Consider the following 15,728-nt stretch of genomic DNA (forward strand, 5'->3'; position numbering starts at 1 on the left):
ATTATAAACCTAGAAGTAATAATCTGTATGCCACTATAGTGCCTACTGGAGGAGAAATATTCTTCACTGGAAGGATTCTATTGGAAAATAGTTTTTTTTTTTTTTAATACAGCACAAGATGGAATATACAACAATCTTAACTGTGGAGAGGTACTGGAGAAAAAACGGGAAATAGGAGAGCGCTACTGGTATGACTAAACCAAGTATCCAAAAAGGAGCAGAAGCAAGAAGAAGATTCTTGGGTTCCCAAGCTCACCAGCACTATCCAATACTGGCCTGATGAAGACACCCGTTTGGTGTTGAAACACATTGCCTTGTATGCCCTTGGAACCAATAAACTCGTACACGATTTACCTTCTCATGCTTCTCCTCGTTTTTGGAGACTTGGTTTAGTCATATCAGTAGCTATCTTATTTCCAAGTTTTTCTCCAGCGCCTCTCCATTACGCACTACGATCCACTTCATGGGATGGTACCCGGGTAAGAGCTGCAACTGAATCAGAGGGCTCCTAATTGAGCCTGCCATTCATCCTACGAGGCACCAAGATTTATTATATGATTTTCACTGTCAGGGTTTCAAACAGCACCACCATCCCCAGAAAATTTTTTTGTGGTACTCTGCATATAGCACCCCACCTCCTTCCAACCCCTCCAAAATTTGATCTCTTCCCTGCATCCCTGGTTACAAGAATTTGAATATGGTCGAGGTGGTGCAGGGCAATGCAGAAGTTCTTCTTGCTCCTGTAAGAAGAACACTAGAAACAAATGATTACTTCAACAGAAATTTATATATACATGCAGTGATCTATGGGAGCATTTTACTTATTAATCTTTCTTCCAAAATTGCAGAAGCCAAAGTCAATACAAAAATATGGATCTTACCTGAAGTGGAAAGGAGAAGGCGACCTTCTGCCTGGTAATGGGAACTGTCATAACTGTATTAAGGGCACATTTGCATGTTGCAATATATATTTATCCAGATACTGGATCATCACTTTTCAGGAGACATGTAACTAAAACTCTTCAAGGAGAATGTCACACGGTCAAAAGGACTTTGCAACTCGAATAACATATTCAAGTAATATGGAAATATTAACAAATGATGGTCTAAATGTATTCATTCCATTTTTGCAGACTGGGCAGTTGACCACAATAACCGCAAACTCACAGGCAACTATTTTGTAGTAAAGAAAAGTCTAACGGTAATATCAACTGGGCTCCTGAACAAATCCATCCATTTCAGCATGCATGAATTTTGATATATTGGGGTATATTTAATAAGGCTGGTGTTTTGTATGCCAGTCTTGATAAAAGAATCGACAGGTGCAAAGCACACCTCCAAAGTACACTTCCATGCCATCTGTAAAGTACACCTGATGTGTCAGTAAATCACATCCATGCTCATACACCAGGATGGAAATGTACGCCAGACGGTAACTGGCAAAGAATTCCTGCACAACTCTCACTAGAAAACTGCCATGAGTTATAAATGTTTCAGGAGTTATCATGGTATACCTTGCAAAAAAAAGGAGACACCTGAGCCCACTATTGCTTCCGTTCCAGGAACATGCTACACCCTGTCAGTAGGGATTCCCATTCTCACTCATGGTCAGAAGATACAGTTGCTCTGCAACCATCCGAGTTTTTGTTGCAAAAACGTTGGGTCTCCTGTAGCCTGATGTGCACATCTGGAAAGATGACTGCTTTCCTCTTGGCAGCATCCCCTCCTGGAAATAGATCCTGGCAGCGGTCCATCCCATCTGAATCTGTTCCTGCTCCCTGAGAGGACTTCCATGCCATCAGCTTTCACCTTAATAGATGCACCCTACTAATTGGCACAACTGCCTTCCTTCTCTTATTTGAGCGCAGACTTACCTAGCTCACTAGTCATATACTGCAATCACGCTACCGTTTCTTTTTTTCTTTGTTTTCCTCTTTTCTCCCTACTCCTTGTTTTTATTTTGGCTTCCTTAGGTCCCTCCCCCTACTTTCAGACATTTTTATATCTCCACTGTGTACACTGGTGTTTTGTCTTTTTTCTCTCTCGTGGTTCTTAATCTCCTGAGACTGACATAACCTCCAGTTATATTGCAGTTTATATTAGTGTGTATTAATGTGCCCAGGTCTACATGTGTCTCCTCATATTGTCTTCCACCCCCCTAAATATTCTGCAAATACTATCTTTGCTCCCTGCTCATCCACCTAGATGCAAAGCCTCCCTTGCAAATGGAAGTGAGTACCCACCTGCTCCGCCTAACATGCCCTCCCCCCAATATTTTTAACAGTTTTACACTAAACATCAAGGGCCTCAACTCTAATATTTATACATATATATGATATGATATATGATATCAAACTGTGACGAGCCCCTCGTAAACTTAAAATTGCTAAACTTGTTGTGGTCTTCCTTCTACAGACCCACTTTGACCAGACTAGCGCCTTCAAATTTGCTCGAGGGTAGTACCTGACAATGTACTCTGCGTTTCAGGATAGGAAGTGGGCAGGAGCAGCTATTCTGTTCTCCAGCACACGCCCCTTCTTAGTGACCCCCTCTAAACTGGACCCACATGGCCACTACATTATACTCCATGGTACTCTGGAGTAACCACTTACCCTATGTAATGTGTACTAACACAACACTAGGCAAATTCATTTTTTTTCCAAAGTCTTGACTATATAATCCTGACTCCCCAAGCTCCAATGTTTTTAGGTGACTTTAATGTTTTGTTTTTTTTTCGGAACGCATGGACCAACACTCCTTAACACGTAAATCCCCCGTGGCCTGCTCTCAGATTTCTAGGGATGTCTGTAAATTGATATGGCACCATGGTCTGTATGACCTGTGGAGAATCATCCTTCAGATTAATTGAATTACTTCAGATCAGGATTGAATTACTTGAATTACTTTCAGCTTTCACATTATGTGCACTGGAGCTGGAGATATCGGTGCCCTTACTGATATCTCTACAACGTCAGAATGGCATCCCTGACAGTCTAACTGGGCTGTGAGAAATGCCCCTCCTGACAGTACTCGTCCATAGTGCTGTACTATAGGAGATGGCATTCCTTACCACCCAGTGATGACTCTAAGCTGTATGGAACGTTCCCCCCACCCAACTGTGCTCGCCCATATACTAGTACTGGAGGGCGTTCCTCACCGCTCAGTGTCATGGCTGGGCTATGAGCAACGTTCCCTCTGACAGTAAAGGGTTATGGATGAGTACTATCAGGAGGGGCGCTCCTCACAGCCCAACTAGACTGTCAGGAATGCATTCTGATGGTGAAGAGATATCAGTAAGGACACTGATATCTCTTGCATCGGGAACATAACGGGAAAGCCAATACTGCGCTGAATTCAGTGCACTGTTGGCTTTCTAGCAGTATATATAACAGCAGTTGCCAGAGGACATGAAAGGTACTCTTTAAAGCCTGCAAGACAATGAAAAAAGTCACTCCTGTACGTTGGTGTGTTTGTCTTCCTCTGGCTGGTGACGTGGTCCTTCCTACAGGGGAACGGCTAATTACAACTTTATATAATTTGAATCCTTCAGACAAAGTGGAAGTCCATTTGGGCTTATCAAATTCTGCAGCAACAGTTAGTCTTTCACCCCACCATATTGGATCAAAAAAAAAAATTTCGTCAATTTTAAGACGCTGTGTAGTCCACAGTGGTCCCTACAACAGAGTGTCAGTGGAGGCTGAATGAGCGAATACTCAAAAAACCTCACACAAGAGAAGAACTACGTCTCATATCAATACTTTGAGGATAATAAGGTCTCCCTCTATTCTTGTCAGGACACATATAAATTGCTAAGATGTCAATCCGCCCCAAATTTAATATTGTGTACCAGTTTGAAACCCTACTGGTGCCGGCTCCCCTCGAAGACCTTAGGGCACTATAGTCTGCCCTTTTTAGATTTATCTGGGCTCAGAAAAGACACCGCATCAAGAGCACTTCCAGTGATGTTTCCTTGGATTATAGATGTTGATTCCTCATCTTCTCAGTTTGGTCCAGCCACAAGTTTCTTCAGAGTTTTCCACACATCTTAGGTTCTTCACATTTCCATTATCGCCTGCATCTTGCTGCAACCCCTAATACTATGTTCCTTGTTTTCTTGCTACAAAATGTTTTTATGTTCTCACATTATTAACCAGCTTTATGATAGAAGCGCAGGTATAATGTATTGCAAAAAATCTGACCATGAAGAATATCTGAATAGTCAACTTTAAAGAATCAATATCTTGTTGTGTTTTCTTGGATCACATATGACATGTTTTATGTATTTTTTCAGTGCCAGATTTACAATTTTTATTGATCATAAATCTCAATCTTATACATCAGATCACCACAAGGTTACTATTGGATCACTCCTCTATGTGAAATTCTTGATATAAACTTTAAGGAGTATTCCCATCTTAACACCCATGGGGTCCAAATGCTAAGACCCCAACAAATCAGTAGATTAGGAGAAAGTATTCAAACCTTGTTTTAATAGAGAACTCCCTGTTCAGACCAGTTTTCTGGCATAAATGTCAGAATTCTACCCGTGCAAGGAGCTGGTGTGAATTATTGTTTAGGTTCATGGACCCTGGAGGAAGCACCTTATTTATGACATGGTGTGCACTATTGGGCCCCATTACAGTAAGTGCCCTCAAGTACTTCAGCAGGTTACTAACCTTTGCTCCTGGCTGAACATGTCTTGTACTTTGAGTATCTTTACCACTTTGGCACTCCCACTGATTAGTGGTGATCTGAAACCATGAACATATGTTTCACCTGTATATGCTGCACTGCAAATACAGGGCATGCTGAAGCTAGAAATATCCCTGACTCATTCAGTTAGCCGCTTGCTCAGTGTAACAATGTTCAGATTTTCAAGCAGATAAAAGTTACATTTTTAAATAAAGTTCAGTACATTTTGGTCCAGAATCACATGCTCTATAACCTGAATAGATGCAACAGGGTTAACCCAAACTTCTGCAGTTGGTAAAACTACTGCAGCATGGCATCAAAGATGACAGAAACCAATAGTTGTTGGAAACATTTTTCAATGACCTTTTTTTTTCTGAAAGAGGACTTTTCATGTCCTCAGGCATGTGCAGTTTTTTTATACTGCTAGAAAGCCGACAGTGTGCTGAATTCAGCGTACTGGCAGCTTTCCTATTATGTGCCCCAGGGATGTAAATATCGGTGCCATTATAACAGCATCGATGTATGCCCACTGTCAGAAGGGCGTTCCTAACAGTCTAACTGGGCTAGGGGTTCCTCACAGCTTAACATCATGACTGTGCCCCCTCTGACAATACAGGGCTATGGACAAGTACTGTAAGGGTGGGGGGGGGGGGCGTTCCTCACAGCCCATCTAGACTATCAGGAATGCTCTTTTGACAGTGAGCAGACATCCGGTAACAGCCCCAATATCTCCAGCTCGGGGACACATAACGGGAAGGCTGACTGTGCATGGAATACAGTGCATGTGCCTGAGGACATGAAAGGCCCTCTTGAAATAGTTTCTTGTTGTCTTCTGTGATATCATACTGCAGTGATTTTATCAACTGCAGAAGTTCTAGTTTGCGTGGCTCCATCTGTAAGTACCAATGTTGCAGCTAATAAGAAACACTTGCATCCTTCATGTTTAATCTTGCTCATAACGAGATGTTTTTAACCGTGTTAGAAGATGACTGTTGACTTTTGTTCAAACATGATAGGCTGTATATCTATGCCAACTTGTACTAACAAAGTTCTCTTATTTCTAGTTAGAAGTATGCTCATTTTTTGTTTTTTTTAAAAAAAGTACATCTAGTGATACTTTATATCTAAGTTAATGTCCAATGTTTTAACAGGTGTAAGCAAAATGAGATCCCTGCCTGCAGACAATTGTTTCAGGGTGCTTGCCCATCATCAGGCATGGCTTGGCTGGGTGAGAGGCAAGGAGCTGGTGTGGAGTTCTGTTTAGGTACTAAAATATACTATTTTTATATACTTGAAAAGGGGTCTTGTTTTGCTTGAAACGCGTAGTGTGTTGCTGGACAAGCTCTAATTACCCTTGTGTTTTCTTGGGGATTTCATCCCCTAAATTCTTGGATAGGACGTGAGGCGATTTTAACCACATAAGGAGGCGCCCAGCTGCTATGAGAGTCCCATTCCATACAGAAGTGTACGATACGCTGTTTCAGCAGCTGTAATCTTTTCATAACTGAATAAGGCGAGAATATTTTCACTATGTCCAACACCATTATTACCTTGCAATTCCACACCATTGGGCACTTGGTGCTGTATTCTTTTTGCTATTCTTGTCATGACCTTGTTGTGCCCTCAGCAGTCCATGGGGCCACTGATGTCTTTCAGGGGGATGGTAGAGGATTAAAGTGCATGAGGATCTATACCAGGTACCATGACAGTCCAGGAGAGAGGAGTAGGTATACTTCTGTTACATTATACTCTGGAGTATGAAGTGACCCAGGAATATAACAGTGGTTTGCGGTTATGGACAACCCAAAAATTGAACCCAAACTTTTTGGAAAATTTAGTATGAACCAATTCACTCATCCCTACTTAATCTCCCCCAATTTCATATTCACGAGGGTCACATGGGGCAATGAGATATTGTGGTTAACCAGTCACAGATAACCTGACACTTGTGTTATCGTTTACGGTTGCATCTTCTAACCTGTATATATATATATATATATATATATATATATATATATATATTGGAGCCCCAATCACATTAACTATGGTTATGATTTTAATTAAATGAACACATTCTTTTCTCAAGCCTCTATTATCTATTTTGGTGCTAACAACTGACACAGCAAAACTTAAGAAACTCCATATACATGCAATTTATTACAATGTGCCTAAAAGCAAAATGAAGAAAAAAGTGTCCAGGAACATAAATTTTGCTGTATCTGTATTTTTATTCATTTTTTTCCACTTCAATTTGATGGCTTCTGGTTAGTTACAATATTCTGCTTAACAAATATCATAGTTATGGGCTGAGGCAGGTACTGTGTATATACTGTATATACTTTGTGCGTATATTTGTATCTATGTTTTATTAATTACTCCATTGTGTCTATGGTAACAGATAAATATGGTTTATCCATTTTATACAGATTAGACTATTGGCTTAGTTTTGGTTCTTTATTTTAAGCACCGTTAAGCCCCACCCCTTAAAACCTTGACCACTCCTGATTTAATAAGCCCCACCCACTTGCCAGACTAAGCACGTAGTGTTACTAAGTGTTTAAAACACTTAGAAAATGAAGTGTAAAGCATGTACATAAGTTATGCTAGGTTCACTCTAGCATTCGAGTTTCCATCCTTTAGACCCACGCGTTTTCCACCTATTTTATACTGAAGCCTATGGAGAGAAAAGTCGTCCTTGCAAGACTTTCCTCTCCACTGATTTTAAAAGGAATCTGCAGCAGAGACTCTGACGCAGATGTGAACCAAGTCTTATTTAGTTCAATTTACACTAGAATTCTGCTGCATTGTCATCAGTTTACAACCAGAGCTGCAGTTGTCAGTGAGGACCGCAATTGCAACAAGCAGAAATAAGTAAAATTTGTCCCAGATTAGGACTGCCGGAAGCATGCTTACTTTGCAGGATTGGTATGCACTGATACTTTCCTTATCTTCTTACTACAAGTCTGCTACAGTGGGGCAAAAAAGTATTTAGTCAGTCACCAATAGTGCAAGTTCCACCACTTACAAAGGTGAGAGGCGTCTGTAATTTACATCATAGGTAGACCTCAACTATGAGAGACAAAATGAGAAAACAAATCCAGAAAATCACATTGTCTGATTTTGTAAGAATTTATTTGCAAATTATGGTGGAAAATATGTATTTGGTCAGTAACAAAATTTCATCTCAATACTTTGTTATATATCCTTTGTTGGCAATGACAGAGGTCAAACGTTTTCTGTAAGTCTTCACAAGGTTGGCACACACTGTTGTTGGTATGTTGGCCCATTCCTCCATGCAGATCTCCTCTAGAGCAGTGATGTTTTGGGGCTGTCGCTTGGCAACACGGACTTTCAGCTCCCTCCAAAGGTTTTCTATAGGGTTGAGATCTGGAGACTGGCTAGGCCACTCCAGGACCTTGAAATGCTTCTTACAAAGCCACTCCTTCCTTGCCCTGGCGGTGTGCTTTGGATCATTGTCATGTTGAAAGACCCAGCCACGTTTCATCTTCAATGCCCTTGCTGATGGAAGGAGGTTTGCACTCAAAATCTCACAATACATGGCCCCATTCATTCTTTCATGTACCCGGATCAGTCGTCCTGGCCCCTTTGCAGAGAAACAGCCCCAAAGCATGATGTTTCCACCCCCATGCTTTACAGTAGGTATGGTGTTTGATGGATGCAACTCAGTATTCTTTTTCCTCCAAACACGAAAAGTTGTGTTTCTACCAAACAGTTCCAGTTTGGTTTCATCAGACCATAGGACATTCTCCCAATACTCTTCTGGATCATCCAAATGCTCTCTAGCAAACTTCAGACGGGCCCGGACATGTACTGGCTTAAGCAGTGGGACACGTCTGGCACTGCAGGATCTGAGTCCCTGGCGGCGTAGTGTGTTACTGATGGTAGGCTTTGTTACATTGGTCCCAGCTCTCTGCAGTTCATTCACTAGGTCCCCCCGCGTTGTTCTGGGATTTTTGCTCACCGTTCTTGTGATCATTTTGACCCCACGGGGTGAGATTTTGCGTGGAGCCCCGAATCAAGGGAGATTATCAGTGGTCTTGTATGTCTTCCATTTTCTAATTATTGCTCCCACAGTTGATTTCTTCAATCCAAGCTGGTTGCCTATTGCAGATTCAGTCTTCCCAGCCTGGTGCAGGGCTACAATTTTGTTTCTGGTGTCCTTTGACAGCTCTTTGGTCTTCAGCATAGTGGAGTTTGGCGTCTGACTGTTTGAGGGTGTGCACAGGTGTCTTTTTATACTGATAACAAGTTTAAACAGGTGCCATTACTACAGGTAATAAGTGGAGGAAAGAGGAGACTCGTAAAGAAGAAGTTACAGGTCTGTGAGAGCCAGAAATCTTGATTGCTTGTAGGTGACCAAATACTTCCACCATAATTCCAAATAAATTCTTACAAAATCAGACAATGTGATTTTCTGGATTTGTTTTCTCATTTTGTCTCTCATAGTTGAGGTCTACCTATGATGTAAATTACAGACGCCTCTCATCTTTTTAAGTGGTGGAACTTGCACTATTGGTGACTGACTAAATACTTTTTTGCCCCACTGTATATAGACTTGGAAAACCAAATCTAAATCCTCTATAAGGGCAGTAATAGCTGTTATTTTCTATTCTGACTAGAGATGAGCGAATCGAAGCTGACGAAGTGGAATTCGATCCAAATTTTTTCATAAAATAGCTATTGCACGTTAGGACATGGGGCAAGGAAATCTGGGAAAGTGGGATCACCCACAATGACATGTATGCAGCTAATCAGCAGCCACCGATATAATGTGACAGCCCTTTAAACCCTTCACGACCACCCACAGTATCGGGAGCGGGTGTTAGCTGTAACTGACAGCTAACACCCTGCTCCATGACCCCCGGTCACAGCACAGCTCCGTTCGCAGGTTTTAAATCCTTAAACGCTGCAGTCAAACAATACTTTGGCATCCAAAGGGTTCCGCCATGCTACATGTCCCTCTTGGCACCCCCTGCTGTGAAATCAAGTGCCGTTATGCATTTTCTGCAGCCTGGGGTCTGGCCAGTTTCCCCAGGCTGCTAGTAGCCCCCAGTACTTGGTTGATCTTGCCCAGAAGTGAGGAAGTCAGTCTATGTGTCTGCAAGTGTATTGCAGTCTACATACTGAAACAGCGATCAGTGCATCACTGGTTCAGGTTCCCTAGTGGGACATCACTATAAACCACTGCAAGGCTCAGTATTCTACACCACTACACAGGTTCTCCGCAGCCAGAAAATAGCTGTTTTTTAACGTGATACGCCACAAATTAATTTGGGTTGAATCGTATCAGAAAATTTGGCAGAGCTGCCGAATCAAATTTTTGAAAAATTTGCTCATCTCTAATTGTGACTTTTGCTAACCACAAACAATGACACATTAATGAGAAATGACAACATCATTTTATTTCAAGCTGCATTTTGTTTTAAGTTTTTTGTTAGAATTGTGTTTTTTAAAGGGAGACTGTCACCAGAACCCAACATCACAGATGGTTTAGGGTCAACTGAATCAAACGGGTTTTTTTTTTTTTTTTTTTTTTCATTTATTCAACTTAGATATCTTTGTACCGTGTTATCCAGTGGATATAAAATATAAAAAATTGAGAGTCTTCAGTAGTTGATCCCTTTTTTAACTATGCCTGACGAAGAGGCCCGAGCAGCCGAGAAAGCTTGCAATCTGTCATTAAAAAGGTATCAACTACTGAAGACTCTCAATTTTTTATATTACTTAGATTTCGTATTCTATAGTCGGTCTAAATTTAGCCAAGACAGTCTAAGAATAAGCACATGCTTATCAATAAATCTTTAGACACATGTTTAGGCACTTTTGTCTAATTTCATGCCATCTATTGGTTGGTTTACTTGGCACAGTTTAGGGCACATGGTTGTGGAACGGGTATAGCTATAGAGGCAGAGTCAGTCCTTTGACACCTGTTGGGGAGGAGAAAAGGTATCGAAACACACCAAATGCAGTGCACCGGATGTACATCATTTGGTGGGGGTGGGGGGTTAAACTAAACCAAAATTCTAGTTGATTCAGCTTAATATATGTTCCCTAATGTGCCTTCTTGTTGTAATATAACAAGTGATCCTAGATAAAACTCTCCCCAAAGAACTGACTATACTGTTGTATTTGCATTGAATATGTCAATTTTTTTCAAAAATATTAAACCATATGATATCAACACTAACCATTGGAAACGATATTAAAAATCTTACAGTGCAAAATGTAGTAAATGTATTTCTTCCCATTAAGAACAGCGTATTCATGTATATCCGATATTGTATATTTTGTTCATTTTGAGTAAAGACAAAGTGCATGATAACAGGCACATGGTGAAATATGTTAAAAAGAATTTTGATTAAATGAAGATGCATATTGAATGTCTATCCAATGTCCTCAAACATATATGTCAGCCTGATTGTTGTTAGTCACCACTGGGGATGGCTTGCTCTTAGCTCCCTCCGTCCCTCCTTTTGACGTGTCCACAAACAGTAGTCTTGGAGTCCACAAGGCCATCAATATTCTTTTGTACTCTTTTCGGAAATTTTGATTAAGAAGACCATAGATGACCGCATTTAGGCAACTGTTAAAATAAGCCATGAAGTAACTCAACACGAACAACCATTTTGGGATCTTCGGTGCCACCTGAAAAGGATTAATGGCTACGGCAAGGCCAATGAAGTTGAGAGGTCCCCAGCACACAGCAAATAGTACAAACACCACAAACATAGTCAAAAAGTTCCGGAAATCTGTTGGTGTCAGCTTCTGCTTGGAGTCCTGCCGTACTCTGTGCTTGACTTGAATAACTAAGACCCATATCCTGAAGTAGCAGAACGTTACTACAGCCAAAGGGACAATAAAATGCACCACCACTACCGTAATGGTGTAAGAAGAGCTGACAGTCTGCGCAAAAGTGCAGGAGAAAATCCGTGGGTCATATTGTAGAGATCCAACAAAAAAGTTTGGCACTATTGCAATAATAGTCAATATCCAAGTTAAACAGAGGTAACAAAGTGTGCTTTTATGGTTGTAAAGCTTGTCGTACCGCAGGCTATGGCAAATGTAACAATACCTGTTAATGGCTATGGCTGTAATGTTGAAAACAGAACCTATGACACTCAGTCCCATGAGAAATCCACTGATTTGGCAATGGATATTTCCCAGCGTCCATCCATTATGGAAAATTGCTATAAGAATAACCGGATATGGGTATACTGCTACAACCAGATCTGCAATAGACAGGCTGACGACGAAGATGTTGCCTGGAAAAAAAACAATATTAACATAATTAAAGGTGAAGAAAATAAAATGAAGTATTAGATATATTTTATACTATATGGCATACAACATTTTATAAAAGAAAATTTAGTTAACCGAAAGTAAACTTGGGGAATTAAATAGGTTTTGCAGATCAGATATTGATGATCTATCCTAAAGATAGGGATTCTACATCAGACCAGTGGGGGTCTGGTCCCCTGCACTCACACCAGTCAGGTGTTTGGAGCCCATGATGGAGAGCTCCATACACTGTTGGTCATGCAATCACATAGTATATGGAGTTGTCTGCTTACGGCTCAGTACAAAGTGGGGATATCAGCTGATTAATGGGGGTGTCTGACCCCGACAGTAACACTGCATGACATTCAGCACACAGAGACCCGCCCCCGAGGAACCACAGTGTTACCACCCACTCAGCTAATATACCCCAATTTTCATCAATACTAATCGGTCTTATATCTCTATCTAAAGGGATTTAAATAAGCTAATCACCAGGGAGACAACATGTATCAGTGTATGCTATCAGCTTTTTCAGATTGGGTGACAGGTCCCCTTTAAGGTCCCACGTTTTCGTTGCAGATTTTGCTGCATTTTTTTTAGCCAAAGCTAGGAGTGGATTTCACAGAAGGAAATGTCTAAGAGCTTCCTTTTTATTAAACATTTCCTACAGTTATCTCATTTTTTCACATCACCGACAACCTCTCATCATTGATAAATCCACTTCTATGGCTGAACACACTTATCAATGTTTATGGGAACATCTTGAGAGATCGTAGTTCATCACTTGAGATGCATATCTAATACAAATGAAGCTTATGGCTCCATATACTTAATGATGAAGAAGGTTCTCAAGATGGGGCCCATCTCTTTACCATATGAATTACAGATGAGCGAGTAGTACTCGATCGAGTAGGTATTCGATCGAATACTACGGTATTCGAAATACTCGTACTCGATCGAGTACCACTCGCTGTTCGAATGTAAAAGTTCAATGCAGAACCAGCATTGATTGGCCGAATGCTATACAGTCGGCCAATCAACGCTGGTTCTTCTCCTACCTTTAGAAGTCTTCTCCGTGCAGCTTCCCCGCGGCGTCTTCCGGCTCTTCATTCACTCTGCCAGGCATCGGGCCTGGGCAGAGCTGACTGCGCATGTCCGCTTGTAGTGCGGGCATGCGCAGTTGGCTCTGCCCAGGCCCGATGCCTGGCAGAGTGAATTCAGAGCTGGAAGATGCCGCGGGGACGCTGCACGGAGAAGACTTCTCGGAGGATCCAGCCCTACCCTCACTCGTGGACTTGGTAAGTATAATTTGAACGAACGTTGCCTACCCCTGAAACGAGCATTTCCCCCCTATAGACTATAATAGGGTGCGATATTCGATTCGAGCAGTCGAATATTGAAGGGCTACTCAAAATGAATATCGAACCTCGAACATTTTACTGTTCGCTCATCTCTAATATGAATCTATAAGCACAAAATATGTTCCAATGAGATTGTGATCACCCCCTGTTATAGACAGTGGTCACAGGTAACTTGAACTCCTGAGCCCCTATTCAATCTGGATCCCCATGTAGGGCGGAGGGGACTATTTTCCCCACAGGCTCTTAGACCATTTTGTGGCTTTGACCTCTGCATTTCCATTAGTGACCTCACTAGAAAAAAGATACAACTTTTATAAAATCTGATATCTTCCCAGCACGCCCGCTATGGACCAACAAGACCAACCACACACACAACAGCTTCTTGTGTCCAGTCATTATTTTAAAGTGAGGGCTTAAATCTTTAGAAAAGGACTTGGCTATCATCTTTTTGATCTAGAAATGTGAATATCCTATGCTCCCTTTTGACCTTCACTATGGGTAGCTCAATGCTTGTACATTGAAGAACATCTTGTGCCCCGCTAATGTACAGTTAAAGATGATCATATGATGGGTTAGCAATTTGTTGCATTACAACGTCTAATATAGTTATTGAGTAAGATGGTCATGGGTGCCACTCTAACGTCAAAGTCTCCTCAGTATCCTATAGCTAGGGAAAACCCATTATAATGTGAAAGAATTGTAAGGTCATGGGATTGTATAGAAAGAGATTACTGTAATGGGAAAGGAAGAATACCATGTCCTATCAAATCATACTAATGGTACCAATAGGGTACAAAATATTAAAAAAAAAACCTTCAATAGAAGAAGGGTAAATGTATCTGAATTGTTACAAATTTTGCTGTACAGATCAAGAATAAATGGCACATCTTGTCTCTTGTACCAGTGCTGCACAACCTGACAAGTGAATAAAAATAGAATGATTTAAGAGAAAAGGAGGATAAGGAAGAAATAGATGGAAGATGGAAGCCATGAAATAATACTTGTAGGAATTCCACATGGCTGGATTTTTTTTTATCGCTACATAGTCATGCCTCATATCTGAAACAATGATTTTAATGTTGGAACATCACTGGGAATATGAATATTGACCAAACTGGGCAGATATTTACTTTATTTTATTATATTTAAATTTTAATTTTAATGTAATTATTTTTCAATCAAAACAAAAAAACAAGTGAACCCTCACTATAAAATGGAATGTAATTATTAATATGAATAATGTAGAAAACAAAATACTAAGACTGCTGCTGTTTCCCAATAGGAAAAACAAACCATGATATGAGATGCAATATTTCATTCTTCTTTGAAAATGTAAAGGGTTCAATTCCATTCTCAACCTTTGCAGTAAATGTAATTTCGAAGATAACTTAAATGGTAAAGCACTCATTAGTAAATGTTTTTTTTTTACTCCAAGGAATATTGAATGACTTTTTCTCACTGTGTATCCATCACTTTACTAATATTTCTCACTTACCTTGTCACAGGGATGTCTAGCAAGTTCTTTTAAGCATGTAGACCTTCCAGATAAGATGCACTTATATTATATAGGTGACATCTAATCTTAGTTATAAAATTCATGAAAACAACTGGAAGGTCAGATGTTGCACGTTAGTAAGACTTTTCTTTATAGAGATTGTTCTATGAATAAAAATTGCTTTAGAACCATTTAAAACTAGTGTATACAGGGGTGTAACTGGAGGCGGTGCAGAGGGTATAGTTGCATTGGGGCCCAGGAGCCTTAGGGGCATCAGTACTGAGATTGCAGCTTCCATCTGGCCCATAAACCAAGGAGACCCACAGATTACCCTAACCACACTAAGGTGGTTGATCATGCCCTGACATCAATTTACTCTCAAATCTCTAGTGTATACTGGGGCTCCTTGGGGCCACCTTCAAATAACCCTTAGAAAATAAAGTTTAGGCTGACCAGATAATCTTCTGGATCACTTTGGTGGCCAGTTCGACACTGCAGACCTTGTTTTTAGTCATAATGAAAAGGAAACAGAAAGGTTTGCAAGGAATAGATTGATGTGTTGACTCCCCTGCTAGCACTGTATGGAGTAGTGTGGTACATGACCAGAGGTCCCCCAACTACCAGTCCGTGGATCACCTGGCATGGGGCCACAGGTTCCTTCTGGCAGCAGATCAGAGTCTCTGAAGGGGTGGCACAGACAAGCGGCTTCAGTGAAGTTAGTGAGTGTAAGGCTGCACTAATGTCTGCCCAGGTACCGCTGCCTGTAACTCTCCACCGATGCCCCCCATTGACACCACAGTGTTAGGACCGCCTTTGAGTGCCCCTTCTCTCTTGCTCTGCACTGTGTAGTTATATTGTACTTACAATGCCGTGATGTGGAG

General features: G+C 41.0%; 1 protein-coding gene across 1 annotated transcript in view; it reads right to left on the minus strand.

Moving 5' to 3' along the window:
- Positions 1-11,031: 11,031 nt before the first annotated feature.
- GPR50 (G protein-coupled receptor 50) overlaps positions 11,032-15,728 on the minus strand; it is a 110,291-nt gene continuing 105,594 nt past the window's right edge. The window contains exon 2 of the mRNA XM_075260255.1: positions 11,032-11,975. Coding sequence (XP_075116356.1) covers positions 11,110-11,975 — 866 coding nt within the window. The 3' untranslated portion in view covers positions 11,032-11,109. The remainder of the gene's footprint in view (positions 11,976-15,728) is intronic.

This window comes from Leptodactylus fuscus, chromosome 11, assembly GCF_031893055.1.
Source record: "Leptodactylus fuscus isolate aLepFus1 chromosome 11, aLepFus1.hap2, whole genome shotgun sequence".
In the NCBI taxonomy this organism is placed as follows: Eukaryota; Metazoa; Chordata; class Amphibia; order Anura; family Leptodactylidae; genus Leptodactylus; species Leptodactylus fuscus.